Source organism: Delphinus delphis, chromosome 12 (assembly GCF_949987515.2).
Source record: "Delphinus delphis chromosome 12, mDelDel1.2, whole genome shotgun sequence".
NCBI lineage: Eukaryota > Metazoa > Chordata > Mammalia > Artiodactyla > Delphinidae > Delphinus > Delphinus delphis.
The window spans coordinates 61,088,154-61,105,637 of record NC_082694.2 but is presented as its reverse complement, the minus strand read 5'-3'; the positions used below and the strand labels follow the sequence as shown (position 1 = coordinate 61,105,637).

At 38.0% G+C, this 17,484-nt stretch overlaps 1 protein-coding gene across 2 annotated transcripts in view; it reads right to left on the bottom strand.

The window, feature by feature from the left end:
• Nucleotides 1–17,484, bottom strand: part of STRN (striatin) — a 111,330-nt gene that overhangs the window by 13,548 nt on the left and 80,298 nt on the right. For both annotated transcript variants that reach the window (XM_060026828.1, XM_060026829.1), the window contains 5 exons: nt 12,692–12,867; nt 10,537–10,584; nt 9,642–9,763; nt 6,214–6,381; nt 4,426–4,566 (listed from right to left, as the gene is read on the bottom strand). In XM_060026828.1, coding sequence (XP_059882811.1) covers nt 4,426–4,566; nt 6,214–6,381; nt 9,642–9,763; nt 10,537–10,584; nt 12,692–12,867 — 655 coding nt within the window. The remainder of the gene's footprint in view (nt 1–4,425; nt 4,567–6,213; nt 6,382–9,641; nt 9,764–10,536; nt 10,585–12,691; nt 12,868–17,484) is intronic.

The following is a 17,484-nucleotide window of genomic DNA, read 5'->3' as shown; positions in this document are numbered from 1 at the left end:
TGGAAGGGAGACACAAGAGGGAGGGGATATGGGGATGTATGTATACATATAGCTGATTCACTTTTCGATACAGCAGAATCTAACACACCATTGTAAAGCAATTATACTCTAATAAAGATGTTAAAAAAATAAAAAATACAAAAAAGAAGTTCATAGTCACTGAAAAAAAAAAAAACTTTATACAGATAATATTCCTCTGGGCTCAGCCCATAATACTGCATTTCCTGTTGCCATGACATCAGTGGTCACTATTACAATCCCCAGGATTCTGTGTAGTGGAGGGGGTGGGGAGAGGGAGAGAGAGAAAGCCAGAGAGGACAGTAGTTTTTCTTTCTATTTCCCTTCTTTTTCCAATTCTTTCTTTCTTTTATCTCAAAGAAACACCAAAAGAAAAGTGCAAGCCAAACAGGCAAGGGAGGCAGGGGAAACTTTTGCCTTTTGTCAATATGTTGGCTAAGGATGCACCAGGCTCCTTGAAGATGTGCCCTGAGTCAAGCTATCTGGACCGGACACTCTTGGTTGCCTAAGCAGAGCACCTGCTTCCCTGCTTCCTCCTTTATAACACAACCCAACTTGGTAAATGGAATAAATGTAGCCAGAGGGCTCAAAGGAAGCTGGTCTATCCCCAGCTCCTGGGGAGGATCCCAATTCCAAGTCTATGCCAAGGATGGTTTGTGTGTGTGTGTGTGTGTGTGTGTGTGTGTGTGTGTGTGTGTGTGTGTGTGTGTGTGTGTGTGTGTGTGTGTGGTGTGTGGTGTGTGTGTGTGTGGTGTGTGTGGGGGGTGTGTGTGTGGGTGTGTGTGTGTGTGTGTGTGTGTGTGTGTGTGTGTGTATAGTCCCCCTTGCTGGTGACTGCTTCAGGACCGCAGGCTTGAGCCCATCATCCCAGGGCTCTCTCCAGTTCATCGTGACTATTCAAGGGTGGGCTGTGTCCCAAGATGTATCAGACAGACAGGAAGGAAAAACTTTAATCGTATGTTTTTCAGGGTGAGGTCGCCTCTCTTGTTGGAAATAAACAAGGGAGCAGGTTGTTCCAGGTATGCTGGCAGCCATGTTGTGACCACGGGGCAAGTTAGGCTGAGGAAAAAGCCAGCACATAAAGGAGGAAGGCAGCCAGATGAATCAGAGAAATGGAGCTGGAGCTCTGATTGTCTTGTGTCTAGAGGTCGGTGCTTTGCGATGACCTAGAGGGGTGGGATAGGGAGGATGGGAGGGAGGCTCAAGAGGGAGGGGATATGAGGACACGTGTATGCATATGGCTGATTCACTTTGTTGTGCAACAGAAACTAACACGGTATTGTGAAGCAATTATACTCCAATAAAAATTAAAAAAAAGTATTTAGACATTTTAAAAAAATAAAAAAAAAAATAAAATAAGCTACAAGGATATATTGTACAACATGAGGAATACAGCCAATATTTTATAATAACTATAAATGGAGTATATATAACCTTTAAAAATTGTGAATGACAATACTGTACACCTATAACATAATATTGCACAGCAACTATTCTTTAAAAAAGTACAATTATGAGAAATGAAAAACAGATTTATTTTATACAGGCCTATCTCATTTTATTGTGCTTTGCAAATATTGTGTTGTTTTAAAAATTGAAGGTCTGTGGCAACCCTGTATTTAGCAAGTCTATTGGTTCCATTTTTTCAATAGAATTTGTTCACTTCGTGTCTATGTCACAGTTTGGTGATTCTTGCAATATTTCAAACTTTTTCATTATTAATATTTGTTATGGTGATCTGTGGTCCCCGATCTTTGATATTACTAATGTATTTGTTTTAGGGTGCCATGAAGTGCACACACATAAGACGGTGAACTTGATAAATGTCGTGTGTGTTCTGACTGCTCCACCGACCAGCTGTAACCCCATCTCTCTCCTTCTCCTTGGGCCTTCCTAGTCTCTGAGGCACAACAATATTGAAATTAGGCCAATCAGTAACCCTACAATGACCAAGTGCTCAAATGAAAGGAAGATTTGCACACTTCTCACTTTAAATTAAAAGCCAGGAATGGTTAAGCTTAGCGAGGAAGGCATGTGGAAAGGACAAGCCAAAAGCTAGGCCTCTTGCTCCAGTCAGCCAAAAGTTGTGAATGCAAAGAAAAAGTTCTTGAAGGAAACTGAAGGTGCTATTCCAGTGAACACATGAATGATAAGAAAGCAAAACAGTATGGAGAAAGTCTTAGGGGGCTAGATAGAAAATCAAACCAGCCACAACATTCCCTTAAGCCAGAGCCTAATCCAGAGCAAGGTCCTAACTCTCTTCAATTCTATGAAGGCTGAGAGAGGTTAGGAAGCTGCAGAAGAAAAGTCTGAAGCTAGCAGAGGTTGGTTCATGAGATTTAAGGGAAGAAGTACTGTCTCTGTAACATCAAAGTGCAAAGTGAAGCAGCAAGTGCTGATATAGAAGCTGCAGCAAGTTACTTAGAAGATCCAGCTAAGATAATGAATGTAGGTGGCTACACTAAACAACAGATTTTCAATGTAGATGAAACAGCCTTCTATTGGAAGAAGATGCCACCTAGGACTTTCATAGCTAGAGGGAAGTCATGCCTGGCTTCAAAGCCTCAAAGAACAGGCTGACTCTCTTGTTAGGTGCTAATGCAGCTGGTGACCTGAAGGTGAAGCCAATGTTCATTTACCATTCTGAAGATCCTATGGCCCTTAAGAATTATGCTAAATCTACTCTGCCTGTGCTTTATAAAGGGAAAAACAAAGCCTGGATGACAGCATATCTGTTTACTACATGGTTTACTGAATATTATAAGCCCACTCTTGAGACCTACTGCTCAGAAAAAAAGATTCCTTTCAAAATATTACTGTTCACTGACAATGCACCCGGTCACCCAAGAGCTCTAATGAAGACGTACAATGAGATTCATGTTTTGTTCGTGCCTGCTAACACAACCTCCATTCCACAGCCCATGGATCAAGGAGTAATTTCGACTTTCAAGTCTTATTATTTAAGAAATACATTTCATAAGGCTACAGCTGCCATAGCTAGTAATTTCTCTGATGGATCTGGGCAAAGCCAATTGAAAATCTTCTGGAAAGGATTTACCATTCCAGATGCCATTAAGAACATTTGTGGGGCTTCCCTGGTGGCGCAGTGGTTGAGAGTCCACCTGCCGATGCAGGGGACGCGGGTTCGTGCCCCAGTCTGGGAGGGTCCCGCGTGCCGCAGAGCGGCTGGGCCCGTGAGCCGTGGCTGCTGGGCCTGCGCTCTGCAACGGGAGGCCACAACAGTGAGAGGCCCACGTACCCCCCCAAAAAAAAAAAAAAAAAAAGAACATTTGTGATTCATGGGAAGAGGTCAAAATGTCAACATGAACAGGAGTATGGAATAGGTTAGTTCCAACCCTCATGGATGACTTTGAGGGGTTCAAGACTTCAGTGAAGGAAGTAACTTCAGGTGTGGAGGAAATAGCATGAGAACTAGAATTAGAAGTGGCGCCTGAAGATGTGACTGAACTGCTGCAATCTCATGATAAAACTTGAATGGATGAGGAATTGCTTCTTATGAATGAGCAAAGAAAGTGGTTTCTTGAGATAGAATCTATTCCTGGTGAGGCTGCTGTGAAGATTGTTGAAATGACAACAAAGGATTACATAATTACAAAAATCCTGTTGATCAAACAGCGGCAGGGTTTGAGAGGATTGATTCCCATTTCAAGAGAAGTTCTACTGTGGGTAGAATGCTATCAAACATCAACGCATGCTACAGAGAAGTTGTTCGTGAAAGGAAGAGTCAGTCAATGCGCCAAACTTCACTGCTGTCTTATTTTAAGAAATTACCACAGTCACCCAACCTTCAGCAACCACCCGCTGATCAGTCAGCAGCCATCAACATCATGGCGAGACCCTCCCCCAGCAAAAAGATTATGACTCACTGAAGGCTCAGATGGTGGTTAGCATTTTTCAGCAATAAAGTACTTTTAAATTAAGATATGTACACACTTAACAGTCTGTACTATAGACTAAACATAACTCTTATATGCACTGGGAAAGCAAAAACTTCATGTGACTCACTCTGTTGCAATATGTGCTTTATTTCGAAGGTCTGAAACTGAACCCGCAAAAACTCCAAGATATGCCTGTATTCAGAATAAATATTATTGTCTTCAAATAGAATTGAAAACTAAGCATTTGGTATAAAATTAAACTTGACTTCTCTTTAGAATAGCTCAAATGCTACTTCAAACAGTATAGTTATACATGTGAATAAACTTAACCTAAAGACTTAAAATCAACTGTAAATCATTATATCCTTCTAATAACTGTGTTATATGATTTTGAGGCAGAACACTTTATAATGACAAGTGTTTTTCATAGTTGACTCTAGTAGTTATAATTCTGATAACGTTTAAAAAATTGATCCAAACACAGACTACTTAAAATTGGTATACATACTTGAATCTAGGTTGGATTCTAAAGTGAGAATGCGTTGTTGTGTTTCCATGTTAAAGATGCTTGTGTATCCTTTGCTGAATGATGCTACCATATGGCTCGGGTCACTGCTCACTAGATCCACAGAGGCAGGGATTCCCAATTCTAAGAGTCAGAACATATTCGAAGAGAATGGCAGTTAGAGGGTCTACTTCACAATGTGCTTAGAATATAGCAAAACAAACGGTGGTATAAGAAGTAAATAAGGCTCAACGTTAGAATAAGAATTAGCTCATAGTCATTCAGTGCAGATTGTTTCTTTCATTACTCTTAGTCCTAGTCTATTTTATCATCCTTACTTGTTTACCACATCTTCTACCACTCACAGCTACTGTATTCATTGAATCCAAGCCTTTATTTAGAAATAAATGGAAAACATATGGACTACAAGTTTTTCTGCTTCCACCTCAAATCAACCTGGGGTTTAGAGGGGCATCACAGGAATTCTTCATTTTAAAAGCCCATCTCTCAATAGGAATTCTAACTCTAAAAGTATGGAATTTAAGAAGTAAAAACTCAAATTGTTATTTATTGGTAGAGTTATGCAAATATCAAATGCAGGCAACTCATCAAAACCTAGGCACAAGTTATGGCAGCTCAAGAATAAAGAAGGTATTTTTATTTATCATCTAGAATAGGGTAAAGCTTGGAACTTATTTATAAACATAAAAAAATATAATTCTATGTATATGTGAATATAATCTGATTTTTAAAATCTGGTTCAAAATCTAAATAAGCTAACAGTTCAAAAATGTGTATCTTCCAGAAGGTACATTAATGGCCAATGAGCACACAAACAAGGTGCTCAGAATAATTAGCCACCAAGGAAATACAAATTAAAATCACAATGAAATACTGCTACACACCCACCAAAATGGCTAAAATTAAATATATCCTCAACACCAAACGTTTGTAATTAGGATGTAGAGCAACTGGAATTCTCACACGGTGCAGTCAGTGGTGTAACATGGAACAACTACTTTCAAAGAAAGTCTGGCAATTTCACATAAAGTTAAAACACACAATTCTAATTCTAAAGCCCAGAAATTCTATTTCCAGGTCTTTACCTGCCTGTGATTAAAAAAAAAAAAAAAATCACAGCATCTTTGTTCATAATAGGAAAAAATGGAAACAACCCAAATGTTCATGAAGAGTTAAATGATAAACACAGTGGTTTAAGGAAATACTTACTACTAAACAATAAAAATAAATTATTAATGCTTATTACCACATGGATGAATCACAAGAACACGTGAGAGTAAACGTCAGATACAAAAAGAGTGCACATTGTATGATTTCATTTATGTGAAGTTTTAGAATAGACAAAACTGATTTATAATGAAAGAAATCACAACAGTGGGTACCACTGGTTAGGAATGGGGAAGGTGGATGACTGGGAAGAACACAAAGAAACTTTAGGGCAGTGAAGGAAATGTTCTATCTTGATAGGTGCAAGAGTTTTATGTATTTGTCAAACTCATGAAAATGTACCCTTGATATCTGTTTTTTACTGTACAGAAATCATATCTCAATTTTTAAAAATTCAAAAAAGGCATGCTATTTCACCAAATAGTATGCTTTTTAAACTTATACATACTAAGTTGGAAATTCAAGCAAATATATTTTTACTGCTTAAAAACAACCTTCCAATTAAATTTAAACAGTAAGAGTTTGTAGAATCATTTATTTATTTGTTCTTTTTAGAATAATTTTATAAAACACTGAGTAAAATAACGGAAAAAAAGTATGTACCTTGATTATCATTAAATACACTCAGGGCTGGAGCAGCCTCGGTTGTATTCCATAAACGGAGAGTGCCATCTGCTGAACAGGACAACAAACGCTGGTGCGCTGCGCTGTAAGCCAAACCCCAGACTGCATCGGTGTGGCCTAGGAGAGGGCCTCTTAAAACAGAAGGATCTGTAAGAACAGCAAGAATGCAGGGAAAAAAGCACAAATCATAAAGGTACTTAGATTCCAAAGGAAAGTAAAATATACAAAACAAAAAGTATAAAATACACCTCCTAGTTTCTATTTTTCTTCTGAAATGTGGCAAAAACAGGCTTGGAAACATGCAAATATAGGGTTTGAAATGTCTAAATTAAAATTTTAAAGTACATATATTTCTCCTTAAAAAAATTACATATTTCCTTCTCCCTCCCTTTTTTCTTTCCATTTGTCTTGATTTTTTTTAAAAAGCATGTTAACATACACCATTTGAATTTAATCTACTTTCAGAGAAACCACAACTCACATTCCCTGAGGAAGTGAACAGAGACCCTTTCCCTCCTCTGATGGCCTTCAGCACTTTGGATACACTCTTTAGGCCATTTGTGCTATGAATGGCAGTCATTCTTGGGAGCAACAGGCCTCTGTCATCATTAATGGACATGAACTGAGACCTACAGGAATCCCCAAATGTTCAAACAGCAAGATGTGACACATGAATGATGTGCATGTGGGCGGGGGGGGGGCAAGGAGAAGGCAGGGGAGGGGGTTTGCTTAGCACTGTTTCCTGATAAAAGCCAACTTGGAAATTTTACTTGTTAACCCTCACAATGAGTCTATGAAGTGGTACTTTCAAGATGGATCACAGATGTTAGATTTAAAATGTCAATGGTGTTATCTGACCTATATCCTCTCTTAGTCATACCATAAAATATTTATTGAAGATAAACTATGTATTAGGCACTATGCTAGATGCAGGGGCCATGCAGATGATTAAGACACAGTACCATCCTTGTCTTCAAAAGACAATGTGGTAAGTACAATAATAGTGACAGATACCAGTTACCATGGAGAGTGACTGGGATAAATGAAAGCTTCTTGGAGAGAATGACACCTAGAGTACAGATGTTGGCCAGTCAAAGGACAGAGGGAAGGCATTCCTGGCAAAGGAGGCAGCTCCTACAAAATCACAGAAGGAAAAATAGCATGCTATGTGGGGAAATTTATAAGAAAGTCAGTATTACTGGACTGTGAAATTTGAGGCAAGAAGCGGAAGAGATGAGAGTGGCTAGTTTATAGTGGGATTTCTATGACATATTAAAGAAATTATCCTAAAAGCAATAGGGAACCACTGAAGGGTTTCCCAGGAGAAGCAGGGTGAAGTAAGTATTTAATAAGGTAACTTTGATTATAGTGTAGAAGACAGATTGGAAAGAATCAAGATGAAGGCAAGGGGACTGTTTCAGAAGACTGGGAGAGTGAAGGTGAAGACCCAGACGAGGACAGTGATAAAAGGGGCAGAGCAGGAGTAAATTCAAGAAATATTCAGGGGGAGGTAATTAATAAGGTATAGATAGTAAAACGGCACAAGGAATCAAGGATAACTCTTAGGTTTCTAGTTTGGATAATTCTGGTAGTGCCACCAACTGATAAGAATACATGGAAAGGGAATTCCTTGGCAGTCCAGTGGTTAGGACTTGGCATTCTCACTTCGATCCCTGGTCGGGGAACTAAGATCCCGCAAGCCACGTGATGCCACCCCTGCCCTCCCAAAAAATATATATATATATGGAAGAAGAAACAGTGCTTGTAGGGATTTATGTACAATGAGACAGCCACTTTGAGATGTTCTGTAGGTAGTCTGAAGCCTAAAGAAGAGATTTATGAGTCAATAGCATATAAAACCACAAAGTGGATTCAATCTACCAAAGAAGATGTGTGCAATGCAAAGAATGAGTTAGGGTCTGGCCTTGATAAATGTTAATATTTAAGGTGAGAAAAATAAAAGGAGTTTATGATGGACAGGGAATAGAAACTGTCATAGAGTTAAGTGTCAAAAAAGCCAATACTGAACAGATTTCAAAAAGGACGGAGGGGTCCACAGCTTCAGATAGTCAGTATATCCAGTAAAATAAGGACTGTAAAATACCCCTTGGATCAGCCAAATTAGGTAGATACTGATATCTTGTTATATTTAAGTGGAACAGCCAGAAGATAGAATGCAGAGGGATCATACACAGGGAAAGGACATGGAATTAGTAACTAGTAATTGTGATTCCTAGACGATATCACCAAAGAGACACAGGAATGAAAGAAATGAAGGAAAGAGAGACTAAACAAAAGCCAGAGAGGGAAATGGAGTCAGAAAAGGCTTCCCCTTGCCCAGGATGGGAGACACTTGAATTTACTTACATGCTGAGGGGATGGAAAGAGAACAAAGAGGGTAAAGCTTCAGATGAGGGCAAGAGAGAGCAAAAGAGAAGGAGTCAGCCAGAAACAGAGAAGAAGAATGATATTAGAGTGAAGTCTCAAAGGAAACAAGAGAATGAGGTCAAGAGCAAAGGGGAAGGGCTGGCTTGGGACAGAATGAGGTCAACCGATATCTGGTACAGGGATAAAGTAAGTAAGGAAAAGCATGAAACAGATAAATCTGTAAGAGAATTGTGGAGGGAGAGGGGGTGTTAACCTTCACAAAATATATGTTAAATGCTTATTAAATAAATGTGAGAAGAAACTTTTAGTTACTGAATTTCTTATCTTTACTTAGGTTTATTAGTAAAATTAATTAAATGATAACAAAAATAAAATATGGTTTTATGACATATTTGACACTTCATACCATTCTAGAATTTAAGGAGAATTTTAAGAGGAAACCAAAATAGTTCCTAAACAGTTTTTGCAAGGGAATTTACGATAATATCTAGTGACAGATTATAATACAGTTTTTTGTTTCACGGTGCTGTTCCCAAATCTAAAGGGCACTTCTTAATTTTTTAAAGCCTTTTAAATATTTTGGTGCCATACACTTTAAAAATCATTAGCCTCTATACCCTCCAATAATTGATCAAGAAGACGATGCCATCATTCATTTTCCTTCAAAGTTATTTGTCAAGAATAGTGACAAAATATGATTACAGATTAGTAATAATGTATCAAGTATTGTACAGATGCCTACAATGAAGAAAACAATTGTCAATCAAGCCAGCATTTCCAATCAGTAAGACTTCTGGGGGTGGGAACTGTTTTCTTGGGAAAAATACATTCTTTTGTCTTTTCTTTTAGCATTATGTATAGCAAATTGATTCCCAAATACAGGAGTCCTTTTTAACAAAATAAATACATGGTTCCCTTTTACCAATTTATTTTCAAAAACATCTCATTTTATCCTTATATATGCTATGTAAAATGCATAAAAAGAAAATATTCTTTCATATCTTTGGGGAATCACATACCGTAAGAGTCATAGGGATCGATGTTGGGGTTGGTGGTGTTCCAGCCCTGGATCAGTCCGTCAGTCCCGCCACTATAGCACTGTTCACCATTGCTGCTCATCACCACACAAAGCACTGGACCTCTGGGAAGGAAAATCAATTTCTATTCTCAAAAATCTATCTGATAATAGGACTTGGTAAAAACAAGAATGCTTAATTATTCAAAAGGCTTTCTCTTTTTCTGCTTTGGATAACAAATAAAAAACTATCAAAGCATTATTCATTTTTCTTCCTCTGCTAAACCAGTGGTTGGTAAACTATGGCCTATGGACCAAATCCAACCAGAGGACTGCTTTCGTACAGTCGTCAAGCATTTATGGTTTTTACATTTTTTAAAGGGTTGTAATACAAAACCAAACTAAAATCAAGAATGTACAACATTAAATATGCAGCCAGCAAAGCCTAAAAACATTTACTAATTGGCCCTCTATTTATAAAAAGTATGCCAACCTCTGTGCTAAATCAAGTGAACAGGTACATTCCTTAAACTTAAATGGAAACAGGAAAAGCGTGCAACATGTGATCACAATAAAAAAAGTCTCAGATATTTTTAAGGAAAAAAGATCAGGATTTCTCATGGTTAAACTTAATTGCCTCAACTTCATTTTAAGAGAGATATATACATCATCTACACATCATGCAAATAAAATCTAATTTCAGCAAGGACCCCAATTTGGTAGTGATAAACTTGTCTCTAGCATTATATTATCTGCCAGTTTCTTTTACATTTACAGAAAACACTACAAAATACAAAAAAATACATAACACAAATACATACGTGAAAGAAAAGAAAATATGCTACTTAGGCTGATTTACAATGACGTTGATTTAACACAAAGAAAAAGCACATACTTACTTATGAGCTCTGAATGTATAGATAGGCTCCACATCAAGAGAAGTGCTCCTAAATCAGAGAGAGGAGGACTTTTACCACTCTAAGTTTTCAGTAGTAAACAGTATTACAATGTATGTCATAAAATTGCCCCTAGAAATACCAACACTATGATAATATACCATTCTCAACCCCAGTACACAAGAAAGCTTACTTAACACGGATCACATATATTTGTGACTTCAAGAAACAAAATTCTTGTTTAGTAACAATACCTTGTTACAGCGCTTTTAGCATTGTCCTAATCTATTTGACTAAAGGAAGAGAGAGCCTCACTCGGGAAAAAACATGGGCTTTGAAGAGATAAACTTCTGGATTCAATTTCCAATTCTGTCACTAACTGGCTAACTTTAGGGAAATTATTTAATCTTTTGGAACTCCAGATTCCTCTATGTTTAAAATAAAACAGAAAAATAGGGATAACACCAAATATTCACAGGATTAAATGAGATTCTACATGGTAAAAGAGCCTAGGACAGAACCATACACATAGCAGAATTTCAATCAAAAGTACTTTAATTTCCTTGCATTTGCATAAAGGTTAACATTCCTGTCCTTAATACCTGCAGAAACTGTCCAAATCATCAGATTATTCATTACTCAGAACACTGAGTATATGGGTACTCTACAGGGCCTAATACTGGCCATGACTGATAATGGACACTCAATTTAAAATCGGATTGCATTGTAGTTTTTTTTAAAGGCATATGATATCTCTCCTCATTACCAAAGTTTTAAGTTCAAAGGTAAGCAGGCTACTGTTACTTGCAATGTGAAGATGTTGATACTAAGCTATCACCAGCAAAAAATTTATTTCAATATTTTTCTAAATTTTAGTCAAGAATATATGATGAGACATTCACATTCTCTGGTCCAGTATGATGTCCACTGTGACTAAAGAACTTGAAAGACAAAAGGCACAATTTATAACCAAGAAATACTTCTTCTCTGCTGAAGACACCTAATCTACATGAGGATTCACTTGGCTTTAAGCAAGATCTGGTTGAGCTATCTGATGAATCAAGTATTTTATCTAGTTTATGTATGACTCACAGCAGGAATGTCATTGATCTCTTTTTTTTGTTTGTTTTGCATTACGCAGGCCTCTCACTGTTGTGGCCTCTCCCGTTGCGGAGCACAGGCTCCGGACACGCAGGCTCAGCGGCCATGGCTCACAGGCCATGGCTCACAGGCCTAGCTGCTCAGCGGCATGTGGGATCTTCCCGGACCGGGACACGAACCGGTGTCCCCTGCATCAGCAGGCAGACTCTCAACCACTGTGCCACCAGAGAAGTCCTGATCTCTTTTAAACTGGGCAATAGATATTCTCTACCAGTAGTAAAACTTCCATAATCTCCTCCATTTGATGTTCATTTCTACTCTTTAATAAAAGAGGTGTCCAACACTGTAGAGGGGCCCTTGCTGGCAGATGCTGGGTTCTGGACCATGTGACCCAAGGAAGAAAAGAGAGGAGTTCCAATAAGGACCCCACCAAGTGGGATCAGGACTAGCGTGGTGACTGATTAAAGGGATTTATACCAACTCATGTCTGTCCATGCTTAGAGAGGAACCAAGAGGCCAAGGCAAGTATTAGCGGTTAAGTGAGAGCAACAACAGTGTCTTTCAGTCTAGACATTTTGGTCAAGGTCAAAAGAAAAGACCAAAGAGAGGTCTCTCACCTCTCCCTGTCCCCCCATCCCCCATCAGCCTTCCCTCCCTCCCACTCCATAAGTCCAAACCTAGTAAACAACAGGACAAGCTTGGGGTGCGGGTTTGATGATTTTAAACATGCACATACCTGTTTACAACACCAGCAGAAACCTTCAGTGCAGATAAAGAGCTCCCCAAATGTGATAGTTATTTAAAACATTGTATAAAGATTACAATCAGCATTCACAAACCATCAGATAATACTGTTTCTCCCTAAGGGTCAGTTTTCCAACCTAAATTAGCTTGTGAGTATGAAGGGAAAAACACCCTAAATTATGTGACATGGTAAAGAAGAAAGAATTAGAAGAGATAACTGGGGAACTTAACAGCAAATAATAAAGTAAGCATTTCTCTTCTGAAAAACTATTAATTAAAATATTTAAATACAGTTAAAGGAGAATATTCTCACTTTTTGGCTGGGGCTGTTTTCTGCAAATTCCACATTTTTAACGTGTGATCCTCTGATGCTGTTATCAAAACAGGCTCAATGGGGTGGAAAGCAAGGGCTCTAATGCCATCAAAGTGACTTCTTAATGTAAACTTAGGGTTCCATGTCTTCCTCAACGCATCTTTATTGTTTGCTATCTATTAAAGAAACGGAAGAAAAATACCGATACATTTAGTTCAGGATAGGAAAAAAACTATATTTCAACATTAATTCTTACTGATTTGTCATCAAACCATCACATTTTGCAACTTTCAAAACAATATAATTTTTAAACATAAATAACCAAATCAATAGGCAAAATTAGCAATATGTTAACAATGGTTTTCTCTGAAGAAATATGAATGCTGTAATAAGAAAACAGGCAACATAATTCAGTACAGAAAGAGGATCAAATAACTTAATAACATAAAATAGATCTTCACTAAGATGATTTTTTAAAAAGACAAGAAATTTCAACCTAAATTATAGAATAGAAACTAATTTTGGGTAAGAGTTGAAAAACTAAGTTATCTTTAAACCTGTTAACATTACAGAATATGATACTTCTGAAATTTTCAATGCTTTCTGACAAGAGCTAAATTTTCTTCAAATTGGTAACAAAGTTTATAAACCAGGAACACAAAATGTTAAAACTGGAAGAGACAATCAGATATTACAAAAAATGATTCCACTGGTAAAATAAATATATTATTATGTTCCTTTTCGCCACAGAATCTGCATCTCAACAACTGAAAAAAATGCACTGTTTTTTCATTCCAAGTAATAGAAAGCCAAAGAGGTTAGTATTTGACTTTACACAAGCACCATGTATGAACTCTTCACACTCCAAGGCTAACAATCATGCTAGGTTTAAGCAACAGTGGGGCAAGTATTGGTAACACACTGGAGAAACGTTAACCATACGTACAATGACAAAAATCATCAATGATACTAACAATAGCTGCTATTTTGAGCCTTGTTCATTATTTTGCACATTATTCCAGAAGGCTTAACATGCATTAACTCAGTTAATCCTCACAACTCTATGAAGTAGGAATTAACATTATCCCCATTTACAGACTAGGCATGTTAGGGAAAGAGAAGTTAAGTGACTTGTCGTCTAGTAAATGGAGGAGTCAGGATTCAAAATCAATCAGTCTGGCTTCAGAGGCTATGTATTAATATAAACTATACTTCAGAGCCCAGAAGTTTAGAAATCTGCAGAAAAATCTGGACAGGACATGTCACAACTGGGGCAGTAAGTGAAGACAAAACACACTATGCAAGGAACTACTCTAAGTGGGGCTGGTTATCTTTGGGGCAAGCGGGGTTGTGGGGGGAGGTGAAGAAGACAAGGGCAGCTGAACTCCTGCCCACTCTTATTAAAGAGCTAAAAGGTTTTCATATGTAAGAGCACTTAGATTCCTTCCGAGCATCTTAATGTGGTAGGCAGCCACTAACATAGTTCCCGATCAGCCCACTTATTTTTACCTTTGGGTAGTCGCCTTCCACATTATAGGGCTGCTCTGTATGACTAACAGCATACAGTAGAAGCTGGAACAAATTACTTCCAAAATTAGGTTATAAAACCTTCCATCTTGAGTGTTCCTGCTCTCTACCTTTCAGGTGCGCTCACACTGGGAGAAGTCAGCTGCTCTGCTGAGGAGCCCACAGAGAGGCTCACGTGGTGAGTAACTAGTCTCCAGCCAACAGCCAGCAAGAAACCAAGGCCTTCTAACAACTACGTGAGTGAGCCTGGAAGTAGATTTTTCCCAAGTCCGGTGTGTGTAAGACTGCAGCCCTTGCCAACGTCTCGAGTACAGCTACATGAACAACCAGAACTACACATCTAAGCTGCCCCCAGACTGCTGACCCACAGAAACTATGAGATATAAATGTTTATTGTTTTAAGCTGTTAAGCATGGTGCAAGTTGTTACATAGCAACAGACTGCTAATATGCTTAGTAAAACTAGGAACTACTTTTAGAAACAAACACTAAGTTTTCTAACAATTAAGAGCTCTGAAAAAAGAATGAGCTTTCTCTAGAGAGAGGACTGAGTTCTATCATGTATTAGACAAATTCTTTGTGGAGTTAGTGCAGAGGGAACAAAAGCATCTAATGGGAAGTTCTGCTTGTGGCCACGATGGACTAGATCATTAGGACCAACTGTGTACTGAGGACAGGTAGAAAAGCAGAGCTAAAAATAAAAAATGCAGATCCAACAAAATAGTGGGGAAAAACCCCAGGATCCAGGGGAAGACAGAGGCCTCAGGAAGTGAGCCTGATCTCTGGAGCTGTTTTCCCCAGAGGGTGTTTACTGATTCCAGAGGAGGTGGCTGAGAGGCTGAGCGGTGCTTCTGACAGCTTTGCAACGCAGGGGGATATAAACTGGTGTCCAGGGCCTGCCAAGACAGTAGGGCTTAGCAGACCACCTTGCTTTAGGTTTTAATTTCAAGGGCCTGTAATCTACACATAAGAGTGAACTGGAAGAACACCAGCCCTTACAAAGACCATAGATCAGCTTTAGATCATCTCAAAAATTGAAAATGAAGTCAGGTGATCCAGATTTCTAGTGGCTGCAGACATTTGAGAGAAGAAAATTAAAATATACTCTCTGGGGGAAGATAAACTTAGGCCTGAAGTTATTTCTACAGACAATTTTTCAAATACAGTTATTTGGGCATACTAAAAAATAACTCTACCCACATGAGATAACACAGCATAGATGAAAACAAGCAGAAACAACACATAATAGTAACAGAACTACTGAGTCTCTGATTCAAACTTTAAAATAATCATGCTTACTATGTTCAAGAAGATAAAAGACAAGATTGAAAATTTTGGAAGAAATCTGTAAATCATTTTAAAAAAGTAGTTCTACAAGCAAAAAATATAAGACTTCAATACATGAGTTCAATTGCAGATTACACATAACTGAAGAGAGAATTAGCTAACCAGAAGATGAGTCATTTAAAAAATCTAGACTGAAGTACAGAAAAACAAAAGATGGAAAATATAGAAGGGGATCGGAGAGAGAGAATATAAAAAGGGGATCTAACAATATAACTAGAGTTCTAGAAGGAGGGGAGGGGGGGGAGGAGGGAGAGAGGGAGAGGAGGGAGGGAAGGAGGGAGGGAGGGAGGTAGGGAGAGAGAGAGGGAGGGAGGGAGGGAGAGAGGGAGAGAGGGAGAGAGGGAGGGACGGAGGGAGGGAGGGACGGAGGGAGGGAGGGAGGGAGGGAGGGAGAGAGGGAGGTGTAAAAGCAGTATCTGAAGAGAAATGGCTGAGAACTTTACAAAACTGATGGAAACATATTAAGCCAAGAAGCTCTAAGAATTTCAAGGAGGTTAAATAAAAAGAAAATTAAACCTTAGCTGACAATCAAGGCATAGAGAAATACCAGTCACAGAAAAAAATCAGATTACCACTGAATAACCAAAAATAGAAATGACAGTTGACTTTAGCAGAAAACAACAACAAAATATAATGAAACAATATATTTAAACCACTAAAAAATTTTTTGCCAATTCAAAATCAAAATTCAAAATCAGAGATGATAGTTAACCTACTCAGGCAAAAACACAAAGACAATTTAAGAAAATCAGAAACTAAGAGAACTGGGCACCAGTAGATCTTCACTAAAGAGAAATATTGTGTTCTTAGAGTAAAAGAAAAGTGATCCCAGATGGACAGTCAGATATGCATGGGAGAATGGAAAAAAGCAAAATAGATAATTTAAATGGGTAATTCTAACTGACTATTGAGTGTACAAAACAGAAGCTTGTAGGACATAAATGTATACAGAAATAAAATATATAACAAGACTGACATATACGCAGGGTGAGAGTTTTTTAAGTAAAGTGTTCTAAAGATCTTTGCATGTAAAATTTTGATCAGGATGTGTGTGGTAATCTCTAATTTAAAAAGTAATGAAAGAGTGCATAAACTCCAAATAATGGGGAGGGGTGAATAATAAAAAATAATCAACCCCAACTCAGGCAAAAGTAGGAGAAAAACAAACACAGCACAGGTGGCACAAATAGATGGCAGGATTAAATCCAAATTAAGGATTATATCCTTAACTATTTTAAAAAGAAATGGACTAAATGTTTTCTAATTTAAAAAGGTTGTCAAAGGTCAAAAAATAAAAGCCAACTAAATGGTGCTTTTAAAAGACATGTAAGATATAAGGATATAAAAACACTGAAAACAGAAATTTCTTTTTTTTTTTCAAAATCTGTATCATATATGTGGAGAATGGAGTGCAAGGGGCCATTTAGATTAGGTTATCGTAGTAGTTCCAGTTGAAGAAAAAATGGACTAGGAGGGGAGGTAAAAAGACGTACTATATGGATTTCAGTTGTTTTTGGAGGTAAAACCCAAAAGACTTACTAAAGGACTTAGCATAGAGGGAGAGAGTATTTGATTTGCAGGAAGGAGTGAGTGGCGAGGGTTCCTCTTCTGAGTACTTCCAAGGTTCACTTAGGGATCCATCCTACATCCTCCATGTGGCAGGAGCTACATTGTATTCCCCAACAAAGATAATGAATATCAAAGTGAGAGGATTTTAATTAAGAGTTAAGATAGGCTGTGACTACTTTATGAAATAAGCAACTGTTTTTCTGATAATTGATTATGATGAACAATTATAAAACAACTGTATTTGAGATTAAGTAAATGCATGCATGCATAAAGGTGTAAAGATTCCAATTTTGGTCCAAATCACTGACAGGTCAGCTTTAACATCTGGAAAGCATCCTGTACACACCCTTG